General features: G+C 39.7%; 2 protein-coding genes across 5 annotated transcripts; one reads left to right on the plus strand and one right to left on the minus strand.

The window, feature by feature from the left end:
• The first annotated feature begins 350 nt into the window (after nt 1-350).
• On the plus strand, nt 351-8,313 carry arl6ip1 (ADP-ribosylation factor-like 6 interacting protein 1). The gene is made up of 6 exons (XM_037088237.1): nt 351-511; nt 1,535-1,668; nt 2,283-2,402; nt 4,327-4,444; nt 4,855-4,939; nt 7,250-8,313. The coding sequence occupies exons 1-6, from the start codon at nt 476-478 to the stop codon at nt 7,366-7,368; spliced, it is 612 nt and encodes a 203-aa protein (XP_036944132.1). The 5' UTR covers nt 351-475; the 3' UTR covers nt 7,369-8,313.
• Nucleotides 8,314-9,716: 1,403 nt separating this feature from the next.
• LOC119013571 lies at nt 9,717-14,241 on the minus strand. 4 transcript variants are annotated; one of them, XM_037088242.1, is made up of 5 exons: nt 14,032-14,241; nt 13,459-13,691; nt 13,211-13,369; nt 11,678-11,903; nt 9,717-9,904 (listed from the first exon to the last, which is right to left on the minus strand). In XM_037088242.1, the coding sequence occupies exons 2-5, from the start codon at nt 13,600-13,602 to the stop codon at nt 9,792-9,794; spliced, it is 642 nt and encodes a 213-aa protein (XP_036944137.1). In that variant the 5' UTR covers nt 13,603-13,691; nt 14,032-14,241; the 3' UTR covers nt 9,717-9,791. The 4 variants fall into 4 exon arrangements, with proteins under 4 accessions (XP_036944137.1, XP_036944136.1, XP_036944139.1 ...); XM_037088241.1 differs by having other exon boundaries at nt 13,459-13,694; XM_037088244.1 differs by having other exon boundaries at nt 13,459-13,694; nt 13,973-14,046.
• Between the last annotated feature and the right edge of the window lie 49 nt (nt 14,242-14,290).

Consider the following 14,290-nt stretch of genomic DNA (forward strand, 5'->3'; position numbering starts at 1 on the left):
ATGACTGATCCTTTTTAGTTGGTGCCTCCGCAGCAGCAGCAGATTGGTCGTGTTGATCAAGGCTTACCTTACATTGTTAAACAGTGCCCCTCTGTGGCAAAGAAATAACTCAACGTCCACCTACTTGAGATATAAAGATGCCTTGTTTTTTTTTAACAGTATTTGTGATATTTATCTGTTTTTGTTTTTTTTTTAGATTTATACTATTGTATCTGAGTGAAAACGCGACTTTAAAGACTAGTGTGATCTTTTCCATGAGACTTGTCCTTGACATAACGAACACAAAACTACATTTCCCAGAATGCCATGGGCTAATTTTGACGCAAATTTTGAGATAAAGGCACCCTGTCAAATTTCGACCGTTAGTGACGCCGAAGCCAGTGAAGGAGGCGTGCAGCTGCTCTGCGGGGTCGTTTTCCTCCAAATATACAAAGAAATTCACTATACGATCCCAACCGACGCTGGATCAGTAACGATGGCTGAAGGCGATAACAAAAGCGCAAATATGCTAGTGAGTATTAACCAAACGATTGCTGCGAATTTAAAGGGGTCGGTGTTAAAGGGTGTGTTTGCAACTGTAAAGTTAGCATAAACTGTGCTTGCTAACACGATGGTGTTCACGCAGTCAAAGATGGCCTTTATGTGTACATTTGTTCAATTAGCGTGAACTTTGTACCGCCAACCTAACTAGCGAGTTGGCTTTAATCGCTGATCCGACCATCCGTCATGGTGCCACCGCGAGGCTATGACGGTGACAGCGAAGTCAGCTAACATCAGCTAACGCTAGCTGCCAGCTAAGCTAGCTAGTCAGCTAGCTTCAACAGGGACGTTTACCCTTCGCAAGCTTGCAGCTGGCCTCTAACGCGAACTTTTTTAGCCCTTCTACTAAGATAGAATGCATGACATCGAATAATTACAATTCCACGCGATTAAAGATGCGGTGCGGTTACCGCTGCTCGTTTCCTTTTCCCTGCGTTGAGGCTTAAACTGCACAGTCACATCATTAACGACAAATGCCGTTATCGATCCCTTGCTTATCGGTAAAGGCACACACCCATCGTAGACTTCTGACTTTTAACATTAATACATTGATATTCTTCAGAACATATTGCAGTGGTACAGCCAGCGTTAGCTAGTTTTCACGAGCACTTACGACGATGAATTACAAATGTCTGCAACAAGGCAAACGGATATTACCTTAATTCCCCCTTTTGTAATTAAAGAGGTTACAAAAACTTAAATGTCAAATAATGTGAAAATTGCCTTCGGTTTCACCATGAGATGCACCGTAAGATCATAGATTAGCAAAATGGATTAATTATATAATATGACATCCAAACAGTTTGATAATGCTTATGTAAAATAGGAAATGTTGGACAGAGACTTCTCAGCATTCATCCCCCTTTTCAGGAGAGTCTACTGCAGATTGTCGAGAATGAATATGAGAGATCCCTCTTCACTCCCAAGCTGCGCTGACATTATAGAAATGTTGAGTTTGAGGAACAGTTGGTGATGTTTGTGATTTTATGTTGAGGCTCAGGAAACGGCCCAGCTGGAGGAGCAGCTGCAGGGCTGGGGTGAGGTGATCCTGGCTGGGGATCGCGTTGTGCGCTGGGAGAAGCCCTGGTTCCCTGGAGCCCTGATGGGTGGCACCACCGTGCTCTTCCTGTGAGTCCATTTTACTGTGTGCTGCACTGCAGGCTCACACACACACAGGGGCACATAGCTGGCATAACACACATTTCCTCCCTCTCAGCAGTGACACGTCTGTAACAAGACAAAGTGTATCCTACATCAATAAGTTGCTCTACACTGGTTCAAAATCCAAATCACAGATGGAGGAAAGTGTTAAAACAGCTGGGTTGTAATGTTAAGCTTTGCGCACACACTCTGAAACTTGGAAGGAACCCATGTAGATTATACCAGATTAGATTTTGTAAATTCTAAAGTTCTTTTGTTTGTCAGAGCAATTCTTGGGTCACATTGCAGGAAATAACTAGAACACTAACACTGTGTGGTTACTGAACAATCCTTTTTTTATTTCCCTAAACAGGAATGTAAAAATGTAACTGAGCCTCTTTACCTCTGGATCAGTCAGTGTATCATCTTGTAACATTACAGCAAACACATGCAGGGATTTCTGATTCATAACAGGCAGCTATTTTGAAACTACAGTAGTAGTGAACAAGTTTTAATCCGTGCCTGGATTATACAAAATGCTCTTTGTTCCATAGTACTGGTTCATACTCATGACCGCCTGCTTTGTCTTCCTCCTTCCCCAGGCTGATTTACTACTTGGACCCTTCAGTGCTGACTGGGCTGTCCTGCTCCGTCATGCTGCTCTGCCTGGCCGACTACCTGGTGCCCACCCTCGCACCCAGAGTCTTTGGCTCAAATAAGTGGTGAGTGCCTGAGAATAATAGTCATGTTGGGGATTAAATGGGTTTTCCATCAGACCATAAAGACATGTTTATTTCTCACCTATAAAATGTGCCCTCCTGTTTTGGCTTTCAAGGTCATTTTCCAAACGTTTTGTGAAGTCTAGCAGCAGCATCCAATCAAATCTTTCTAGATTTTCTTGTTTCAGAACAAAAACCTTGTTGCAAGCGCTAAGCATGCAAGATTTGGGATGGCTTTGCTGGCCTAAGAAATAACGGATTAACCCATCTGATTTTATTTTTATATTATGGTGCATGTGATTAGAAAATGCATTATGATTGGATGTTACACCAGTTGGCTTGAGATGAAAAACAATCGGTGTGAACAAACTCTGCAAGGAGCGCTTTGAGGGGAAAGTGTAGTTCTACAGCGTACTGGAAATGAAGCTGCAGGAGAAATCTGAGCCTTGTTCTTTTGCTTTCTCGGTGGTACCAAGAGCAAAAGCCGTTAATAGGGATATTAAACTGGAGCTAAATCATCAGTTTGAGATTAGCTCGGTTCTTTTGATCTCAGTTCTCGTCTGCTCTGAGCCATTTCAGACTCGCTTTGGAAGAAAATGGGAGTTGGTGCCATCACTAATGTGATGGTCTGAGTGTGTTCACCTAAATACCGTCTCACAGGGTAGCTGACCACTTCATGCTGCTTTGACATTACATAGTTCCTTGACTCAGCTGTGTGTATGTGATGTTGAGAATCAGACACCCTGGACAGGATAGAGTAACAGCCTGCAGTTGGCACAGTGTCGTGGACATCCATCTCTTATCAGCCGCCTTCAGCCTCTCAATATATATCCCTTCATCAGCAGAGCGTGACCTGCACCCTTTTGCACTGCTGCTCATTCCAAACCGCAGACATACTGTTCAAGGAGGAGCAGCAGTTAATTATTTAGATAATTGGTAGATTATACTGTATGCTATACTTGACATTAATTGAATTGAGTCATTCAAAAGCACTTGCCTTTTTGTCAGGGTTTAGTCATGGAGGAAGTTAAGTGGGCCGATGAGTAACTCACATGAGTTTAATAGACTATTTACTTTTAGATATGTGGGGAAAGTGTAGCTGTTCAGTACAGACTAAAGACAGTTTATGATTATGCTGCCTACCTCACGCTGCTGATTCACTGAGCCTGCAGCAGAGTCGCTGCATCGCAGGAGTGTGAGTCTGTTTGAACGGAGCTATTAAAGTCTGGTCATGGTCCCCATTTGGCTCCCTGACAACAAGGACAGAAATACGGAACGATGGCTAAGCAGAAAGTGAAGGCCACTTCTCTCCCAGCTGCTCTCCTTCTGTCCTCCAGTCGAGACATAACTCTTCACTCTCCTTCACTGTAGTCTCACAGCACTGTGACATAGAAACGCAGCATGTCTTCTGTCCCTGTAAGTTTGTAAGGAAAGAAAGAAAGAATTAACACTGTGCAGTCAGGTCTTTTGTCTCCAGTTTGTTCTGTCCAATCAACAGGATAAAGCCCCTAAAAAGGCTTACTGTGCTAAAGACAAAGAAAACCAACAAATTATCATATTTAAGAACTCAGAGCCAGTGAGTTTCTTGCACTCTTTCTTAAAATTAAAGAGAAATTGATTAACAAAATAACTTTTCTATAAATTCACTAATCAACTGATCATTTTAGCTCAAGTGGAGATGATTTGAACAGTCTGATGAAACCAGGGAGTTTTCTTTATGTGGTCATGAGGTTTAAAAGGTTAATGCAACAACGAACTTGACGCCTGTTAACAAGTGAGGAAAGCTGTCTTGATTTGATAAACTCATCAGTTTCCTCTTGATGAAGAGGTTATTAAGAGCTGTTGGTCTGAAAAACATCCATCGCTTCTGCCAGGATGCATCAAGTTGTGTTTTTAATCAAGCCTGCAACCGTTCCCCCGTTCACAGGACCACCGAGCAGCAGCAGCGTTTCCATGAGATCTGCGGTAATCTGGTGAAGACCCAGCGTCGGGTCGTGGGCTGGTGGAAACGTCTCTGTGCCCTCAAGGAGGAGAAGCCCAAAATGGTAAATGAAAATATATAAAACTGAAACTAATCTGTTGGTTAGCACACACTAGAAATCACCCATAAAGCTTTGCAGTAAATGGAGCCTTCCTGTTCATTTCACAATAGTGAACTTTCTCTGTGCTCCTGGATAAAAATATCCTCAGCTGATGTGGCTCTGCTGCTCCACTTAGAAACCCTCAAACTGGGTTAGAGTCTGTGATAACCGGGTTTTTCACAGTGTGCTTTAACACTATTAGACACGGTCGTGAATTCAATGACAGCTTTGTTGGTTCTTTCAGAATGTTCTGCTAATTGAGTTATGTTGCAGTACATCTGTGGAATGACTCTTTGAAACTCATTTAATGATTATGTGCGTGCAGTCGGGTGTGTTGTAGGTTGACTGTCATGTGATCTCTCTGCTGTCCACAGTACTTTGCCTCAGTGATCAGCAGCCTGCTGGCAGTCGCCTGGATTGGACAGCAGGTGCACAACCTGTTCCTCACCTACCTGATTGGTGAGTTGGTAATCGTATCTGGACTGACTTTTGTTTTATTGAATGTCTTCTTTCACTTAATTATGCCACAGTGTGTGAGTATGATGAGAAAGCATCAAAGACAAAATCAATCTAATCCTGCTGTTAAAAGACCTGATCTTCATCATCATCATCATCATCATCATCATCATCATCATCATCATCATCATCATCATCATCATCCAGTCATTTTCTTTTAAAGATGTTTTCAGAATTCTGTCGTTAACACAAAATGCAAATAAGATTTTTCAGGTCGTTGGGTTTTGGTTACAAGTGTTCGGTTACGAGAAGGTGTAAACTTTTGAAATCTGCAATGAGATTTTAAAGCACACAGAGTAAAATGTTTGACACTGATGAGCTTCTGGTGTTTTTTAAAATGTCTTCTGTGGTTTATGACAGATCAGACAGAAGTCACACATGATGTGGCAGAAACAGGAAGCGATAGTTGTTTGTCAGCTGCAAATGTCACTGCTTGTCATGAGTTTTAATTTCAAAGTGTGGATCTTGGCCTAGAATAGACCCCAATAACTTTGAGTCATTTCTCACTTTCTTTTACTATGTGTGATGGTGCATTTTGCAACATTTATGTTATTTTCTCAGGGAGCACTACATGGATTTTGGTTGAAAAAAATCAGTCTTAAGTGGCTGGTATCTGAGTGAGTCCTAAACAGGACTGTTTCTAGTTGGTGTGTTCAGAGGCCACTGTTATGCGTGTATGTTGTAACTCTGGAGTACAAACTGCAGAATTCCTGCTGTTGAAAGGCTTTTTATTTTCTTCCCCTCCCCATGACATCAGCTCTGCCCATGACTACAAAGTTTCCTGTTGCAGTGACTCAGAAGTGCAGCGTTAATGTAGATCAATACTTGCATCACTGAGACATCAGACAGGAACAGTAGTATTCAGTAAGCGTGGTCATTGTTCATGACATGCTCTCAGGAAACCATTTAACTCATCACACTTTACTGCAAAGTGAGATCACGATGGCAACTGCCAGATCAGCTCACAGATCTGTACCTTTTTATTTTATTTTGGCCAGTTAACATCCTGGTAGGTTAATAGTTGCTCACCTCTTGAATAAACATCTGCATGAAAGATTGTGTAGGTGGAGGGCACTTACAGTAATCTGGCTCCCATTCAGGGTGAGAGACTGTTTCCAACAATCTGCAGGATGCAGAGAAAAGGAGATCCGTGTGAATGAATGAGACTCAAAGAGGAGAAATCACAGGGAGTACCACCAGCCTCCCCTGGATGATGGGCAGTTCGAGGATTATTTCTCATACTAGGATGAGCGGTGTCACCTCTGCACAGGTGCCTGCAGGGAGAAGGACAGTTGGTGACTCAGTAGGTTGGCTGGCTGTCTGGGAGCCAGTCATCAGCTACATGGGCTGAGACTTGTTAAATATTCAAATGATGGGAAAACCTTGAAGAGAAAATGACTTGAGACAGGGAGCATGACTCAAGACAACAAAGTGTTCTTTATTTTAATCTCAGATCAAGTTTCTGTTGAGGCTCACTTGGTTCACCCGCTGTTCTGTTTTTCTGTATTAAAGAATCCGTGTGTTCACCAGCCTGTACTGATTCGATCAGCTGATCACATACAGACAGAAGGCTCTGATGCCGTTGGGTGTGTTCATAATTGCATAACTCGCTTTACTTTAAGTACATACTGTTGCATGTAGTTTGCATACAATTGGGACATATTACTTGGTGCGCCTTGACCCTCAACGGTCTTGCTTCTATATCTGTCGCAGCCTTGGCACCAAATCTTTAGGACATACTTGATCTTTTTCTGGCATACTAGATGGTATGATAGTATGGGTACTGGAATGCAGGGATAGACTTTACTTGGGTGGGTCCACCAGGTATGTTCATGGCTGCCAGAGTATATTTGGCAACACATTGTAACGTGTCTTGTTTTGCTTTTTGTTTATTTTCCAGAGAGAACTTAAGAAACTCTTACAGTGTTTGTCTAACTGAAGTCGAATGGATCGTGACTGACTATGATCTGCTTCATCACCCACTAACTACTCTAATTTATTATATATTTTTTAGGATGCCATTAGAAGTCTGTATTAAATGCCTGGACTCTGCTTTAAAGATGCATATATGTCAAACTTAAACTGTATAATAATGAACTGTGTTTGCCCTTTTTAATATGCCCAGATATTGATGTAGGCTTTATGCAGATTTCAGTGTAATGTCAAGCACTTTTAATGAAAGTCTACATTTACAAGAACTGGTCATGACTTCCTATGATTTAAAAACTGAGCTGGTGTTTCTGTCCCCTGCAGTGAGCTTCCTCCTGCTGCTGCCTGGCCTGAACCAGCATGGCGTCATCACCAAGTACGCATCGATGGCCAAGCGGGAGATCAACAAACTGCTCAAACAGAAGGAGAAGAAGAACGAGTAGACGAAAGTGTGGATGGGAATCTCTGAAAGATGAGCCACGACATGAAAAGGAAGGTGGAAGGAAGTCGTTTGAAGAAAAGAGGAGAGTTTCAAGTTAAAGGGCCTCCACTCGCTTGGTCTCTGCCACAGAGGAAGACACACGTCGTTATTTTATTTTCACACATTGGATAAGTTTCATTTCTCCTCCCACTTGTTGACACTTCAGCCTCATCACCCACTTTATTTTTTTTTAAATCATTTTTTCTAATTTATCTTCATGCATGCAGCAACCACAAGTTTATCTGATGCTGTCACACGTTCATGCACAACGATGAAATGCTCAGAACCACACATGCTCCCTGCCACGTACACAAAGGTTACATCTTCCTTCTGTTTCCTAGTTTAAGTGTGCTTCATTTTAAGATGTCAGTAATGCTTGTAAGCCATTCCCTCTTAGACAAAGTGACTACTGAGCAGTTTTTGTAGCATTACTGCATCATTTTAACCTCTCAGATGCCTCACAGTAATTTTTTCTTTATTTTTTTTTCCAGGATTTGTCACATAAGAACAGGTCATGTAAATCGTACCTACCTTACACTTCTGCTTTGGTTGTTTTTAAAAAAAAAAAAAATAGTGCTGACAATTAAACTGGATTTAAAGCGGAGCTCGTCAGGAGTGAAACTGTGTCTAGAAACAAGCCTACTGCTGTACCGCTGCTAGCTGGACTCTGTGGTCTATTAGCTCTTCTGTACAACCCCACAGTGTGTTACTGGTGTGGGGTGTCTCTGTGTAAATAGACCTCTCCCTGACTCTGTCCCTGTCAGTCATCTTTTCCTCTGTTCTTATTTATCTGTGTTCTTTCCTCCTCTGTCTCCTCGTTTATGGTCTCATCACTGTCTTTAACTCATTTCATTATTTGTCTTTATTGGAGATCTTTACGAAGTGAATAAAGTTTGATTTAAATGAAGTTTTACCCTCGTTTGTGTTATTTTCTTGGTTTTAGCAGCTGTATTTTCATGGCTTTAATGGTTTAAGGTCTAAAAATTTAGATTTTTGTCCTGAGTGGTCTAGAGGAGAGGTCATCTGTTGGATTTCATTTCTTTTGAATTTATTTGGTTTTTATGTGCAAAAAGAGTTTAATTTTCTTTAAAGAACAGGTACAATTTGTAGTTATTGCAATCCTCTGTGGATAAAAGTGTTTTTGTATGAGCTTTAATCAGGAGGAGGCCTTCATGTTAAAACTAATACTTTTACTTTGTAGAGTGAATTTCACTTTTCCAAAACCAGGTGCTGATACTGAAAAAGCAAATGTGGAAATATACAACAAAAGATAAGGATTTATTTAACATTCTAAATGGTCATTAAATGTCAAACCCAGTAAAAACCTCTCATGAAGGCATGAAACTGAAACACTGCTACTTCAAAATTGAAGCTTTGTGTGGTGATGATGATGATGATGATGACCGGCCTTATGATGCTATAATATTTACGAAGTGGCAATGTTAGTTTAGTTATTCATTTAGGTTCTCTTCTTAAATTATATTTATATTGTATGATTCTACTCATCTGAACAGTGGTAATGTAAACAGTTTGATAACCACAATTCCACGTTTTAGCAAATGCCAGAAAATGGTATTTTTCAATAAACATAAAATATAAAAATAGTTTGACATTTGAAACAGTGACACACGTCAGATGATACTGACACCAGATGGCTGACATGTTTAGCCTGTCTCTTTGATTTGACATGTTTATTGATCTACAGAACACACTCATCAGGGGGATGATGGGTTAAATTGAGAACACTTAATTCCAACATTAATTTGGTCGCAGGATGTTACAAGACAAAACATGTCATGAAGTGAAACCAGCTTTAAAACAGTATGACATCAGTGGAAACTAAACCAAATACAACACAAAGACTTGCAGCCTGAATAACCTGTCACATCACTCTGTAAATAATTAATAATGACACAGAGGTGACCTGAGACAGCAGAACTGACAGACTCGTTACAATACAAGAATAAACCACACATGATATTTTCTCTGGGCCTCTGGTTCAGACTGAGCTCACATCATCACTGAGACTCTGGTTGTTTTCCTCCAGGGCTGTTCCCAGTTTTTACAAGTTCCTAGAGAGAGACGTCTGCTAACATGCCACACTATTCTCTGTAATCTGCTGCAAGTCTGATGCATTTAACTGATCTAATCTTTGAATCATCTGATTCTCTCTGATATTAAGAGAGTTGTGTCACAGACGGAGGAACGAGCGCTTCACCGGGACTTTCCCAGTAAGAATTTCCAGCAGCACATGAGAAGATGTTTCTCCACATTAACCTTTACAGTGTTCATCCTTAAAGGAGTCAAGAATGATTAAATATGCATATTTTTATTGTGCAGTTGTTTCCTGTCAGTCCCTACAGTGTGTAGATGTTGTATTGTGTGTCAGTAGAGTCTGAGTGAGCAGCAGTCGGTCTCCCAGCGCCTCGCCGCCCACAGCAGCCTGTCTCTGGACCGTCTGCTGGGATTCCCTGGACCGGCCGTCTGCCTCTGCTCACCTACACAGGTGGACACGATAAATAATAAGACATTTTATTTACATTGTCACGGTATTATAAGACACTTTACATGTTTGTTTGTTTTTTTAAAACAATATCTGTATATATTCAAACCACTAAACCAGACCTAATCAACTGGTGTCCACTGGGCCGACTGCAGCCCTTCAACCTCATTCTGACCCTTTGATCCAGAGATATTATCAGATACATGACAGATATATTATCTAATATATTATCAGAGATATTATCAGATACATGACAGATATATTATCTAATATATTATCAGAGATATTATCAGATACATGACAGATATATTATCTAATATATTATCAGAGATATTATCAGATATATCACAGATATATTATCTAATATATTATCAGAGATATTATCAGATACATCACAGATATATTATCTAATATATTATCAGATACATCACAGATATATTATCTAATTTGTTATAAGAGATATTTTCAGATGAATCACAGATATATTATCTAATATATTATCAGAGATATTATCAGATACATCACAGATATATTATCTAATATATTATCAGAGATATTATCAGATATATCACAGATATATTATCTAATTTGTTATAAGAGATATTTTCAGATGAATCACAGATATATCAGTATCGGCCTGATGTTGGCTGATATGAGCCATTTATAATAGAAAACTGTTCTCACATGAAATGAATGAAGTCTAAAGTTTTCTTGTTTATGTCCTTATATAAATATGTTTATGTATTTCTGTGCTTTTATTGGATCATTTTCTATTGATTGATCAGTGTTTCTGTTTATTGTGTGTGTTTTTTGTTTTGTTTTTGTTTTGTTTTTGTTTTAGAATTTGTTGTATTTTCCTAATTATGATTTGTACATTTGTATTTGTTGGTTTCTGATGGAGGGAACTCCTCACCTCTCCTGAAACATCTGTAATTTCTGCCATCTTCTGATTTTATGTGTGTGAAAATAAGACAAATTATAAATAAGTAAATCAATACATTTCCAGTTAAGTTTTACAATTTTTACAATTATTGTTAAACATATTTTTCAACAGCGTCAGATCATTGCAAAATATTTGTTTTATGTGTGTTCATGAGAATACCCATCAACATATCAATATATTGATTTTTCCATTATGCAATATTGATATCGGCATCGGCACCAGTAAATACCAGAATCAGTTGAGCTCTTCTTTGATCATCTACATGGCACGTTTTTATTTTTACCTGCACTTTTGTCTACATAATGATTGTTTTTCAGTTCATAAAAATAAAAGCAGCACAAGAGTAAGTCTCAGAAAATAGTGACAATAATACCAATAATCACATCATATGTTATTTGATCATGATGGTGCATTTTTGAGTATAATAATTGTTTAAAAATACAACACTGCTCATGGATCGATAATAACTAATATTCTGTGTGTTGCAGTTCCTCACTGTGGCCACTGGGGGGCGATGAACACTCATGAATACATTCAGGTCAGCTCCCAAAAACAAACAAGCACTTCCTGTAAAAACCTAAAAAAAAAAGTTTTTGATATTCTGCCAAGTAAATACAAAAAAGTGAATAAATCTATAAATTCACATTTATTAAAAGGCTGTGTTTATATTGTTTAAGTGTAAATAATAATTGACTTTTTCTTCTTCTCAGTTCTTTGTGTGACTGAACCTGATCGCAGTCGTGTAGAACCAGCTGACACAAACTAAGAGTCAGAAACTAATCCAGTTGTGACTTGATGTGTGAGTCTGTGTAGTGATCACACTACCTGTCAGTATGTTGTGTTGGTGCCACTGTGTCGGTCTGCCACCTGCCAGCTGTGGAGAGCCGTCAGGTACTGGGAGAGTGTGCTCGGTTCTGTGGGTGGTCCGGTACTCAGTTGGACCCTGTGGGTTGGTGATCTCTCTGACAGCCTGCCCACTGCAATACCGAGCCCAGTTTTCCTTCTTGGGGTCGGTACCGAAAGGTTTGATGGACCAGGACGCGACAGCTCCCTTAGCAAAAAGTAGTATACTTGAAGTTCATTTTTATTAAGTATGTTTGAGTATAAGTATAGCAAGTATATTATGGACCATGTACTTGTAGCATACTAGAAAGTATACTAATTTAATACTTCTTTGGACTAAATTGGAACAGTTTAAGTTTATAAAAGTATACTTTAAGTATACTTTCTGAGGTCATTTTAAGTTTACAGAAGTACACTTTCAAATATACAACAAGTACACTCTTCTAAATACTGTTTGTGTACTAAATATATACTTAAAGTCCACATTTTAGTTTATTAACATGTAAGTTTGTAACAGGAATAATACCCTGAAACAAACGTGTGTAGAAAAGTTTTACTGTGCTAAAGTAAATGTAAGCACAAGTCAAGGGCTCCACCTTATTCTTGGTTCAGTCAGGACATACCAAATACTATTATTATTATTAACAACAAGCTCTAATCAAACATTAATTAATTATCATTACGCATGCTGGCAACTGAACAGACGGGATGTCTCAGAAAACACCGCTTCACTCACGGTGCCAACCATAATTACACCAACAACAGAATACCCAAGAGTCTTTGCGCCACAGTCAAGGGGCGTTACAGTATACTAAAGTACAAGTATAAGCTTTAGTATTAAAGTATAAGTGTAAGTCTAAGTATAAATGTACTTAGTCTTAGACTATTCTTTATATCTTTAAGTATAAACCAAGTATACTTCAATATACTTTTGTTAAGTATATAAAAATATAGTATTTAAAAAGTACACTTCAAGTATACTGTCTCTGTTTTAGTATAAAATAAGTATACTTGCAGTACACTTGAATAAACTACTTTTTGCTCACAGCTGCTTTGTTTCTTAAGAAGGGATTTAATTTACAGAATGAACTAACTGTGGTGGAGGAAGCTGATCACAGAACACCAGAACTCACATCATGTTTTTCATCATCATCATTTTTCTGATTATCAGAATCGGTGGGGTTTTTTTTTTTTGTTTGTTTTGTTTTGATCGCCAATTAATTAAAACATGCTGTAGTCGTTGGCTCTGATGCAGCATGTCATCTGCAAAGTAACTAGTACATTTAAGTTAGGCTGAGCCCACACAGAGAAACTGCTCCGTAACACCACTGAAGGTGTAAAACTCCACAGGAAACCTTTAATAGTTAACAGGTTAACATTTAAATATAAAAATCTAATTTTCAAGGCTGAAAATCAGAAATGTAAACATAAAATCTCTACAAGAATTCATCGCAGAAAGAATCCACACATTGTGATGTACAGATGATGGCCACATGTTGAGTTTTGCAGGATTACCGCTGTGGTGTGTTTGGGCTCGGTCACTTCTCGGCTGTGTGACGGCGGCGGGTCGGTGTTGGTTCTCCGGTCCGGGCGTGTGCGGTGCTGCGACGGGAAGCTGGGATCCCTCAGATGGAAGATTAGAGGACGTCCGTCAGAAGACCTTCCACAGTAACTCTGACAAACACAAAGACACCAAATGATGAATACTGAGGATCATCCTCGATGGATCCGTCTGGCTGCAGGATCGTGACCGGCAGGCTGACCTGGTTGTGGGTGGTGGTGTAGCAGGGAGCCATGTCACCAAAGTCTGCGGTGCTCTGATGCAGATGCCTCGGACTGCTGATCTTTGCTCTAGTTTGACAGCGACAACTACTGTGGGTCAACCTCTGGTCCATCAGGCTGCTCATGTCAGCGCCTCAGCCAAAGCTCCTGAGGGTCTCTGTTCGTATCCAGACTGCAGTGTGAACCAGAACATACAGAACTGGGTCCACAGATCCTGCTGGAGGAGAGGAGACGTGAACATACACTGTAAATCTTAAGAATCTGCCTCATCGTGTGGATGGATCAGCAATGTGCTCCTTGTTGTTCAGCTAAACTTCCAAAACGTTTGTTGCAAATCAACTGATTCACTCAAATCTTTTTGCTTTTTCTTCCAACAATATTTTACAAGTTTAGTCTGAACAGTTCAGCTTAGTGATGCTAATTCCGCTAAACATGAACATGAACCAGAACCTGACTGTGGTTGTAAAGAATAAAGAGGGTTAAAGTTCGACCCACATGAAGAAATGAAGTGAATCAGCGATGACACCTCGCTCACCTGCCCTGCTATCACCTACCTGAGACCGGTGACGCTGCGTCTGTGGGTGCTGTTGTCACGGTGACCAGAAAACAGAAACGCCGCAGGATGAATTTCAAACATTCACACTACAAATGGATCCAAAGTTACCTGCTACTCTTTTCTTATTGTGAACATCATCACACAGACTCACTGGATAATCAACATAAATAAAAGCTACTCATAAATAATGGTAGAAAGTAACTAAGTACATTTACCTAGGCACAGTATTCTGATTATCTGGTATTGTATACTAATGC

Source organism: Acanthopagrus latus, chromosome 23, assembly GCF_904848185.1.
Source record: "Acanthopagrus latus isolate v.2019 chromosome 23, fAcaLat1.1, whole genome shotgun sequence".
NCBI classification, from domain to species: Eukaryota; Metazoa; Chordata; class Actinopteri; order Spariformes; family Sparidae; genus Acanthopagrus; species Acanthopagrus latus.

Bases quoted from the DNA above. Each gene is read 5' to 3' on its own strand.
- LOC119013571 (XM_037088242.1), bottom strand. From the start codon at position 13,602: ATGAGCAGCCTGATGGACCAGAGGTTGACCCACAGTAGTTGTCGCTGT. The intron at 11,904-13,210 runs GTAATCCTGCAA...CTTTTTGCTAAG, and splicing joins AGCCCAAACACACCACAGCG to GGAGCTGTCGCGTCCTGGTC. The intron at 9,905-11,677 runs GTAGTGTGATCA...CCACCTGTGTAG, and splicing joins CCAACACAACATACTGACAG to GTGAGCAGAGGCAGACGGCC.
- arl6ip1 (XM_037088237.1), top strand. From the start codon at position 476: ATGGCTGAAGGCGATAACAAAAGCGCAAATATGCTA. The intron at 1,669-2,282 runs GTGAGTCCATTT...CTCCTTCCCCAG, and splicing joins GGCACCACCGTGCTCTTCCT to GCTGATTTACTACTTGGACC. The intron at 4,445-4,854 runs GTAAATGAAAAT...TGCTGTCCACAG, and splicing joins AGGAGGAGAAGCCCAAAATG to TACTTTGCCTCAGTGATCAG.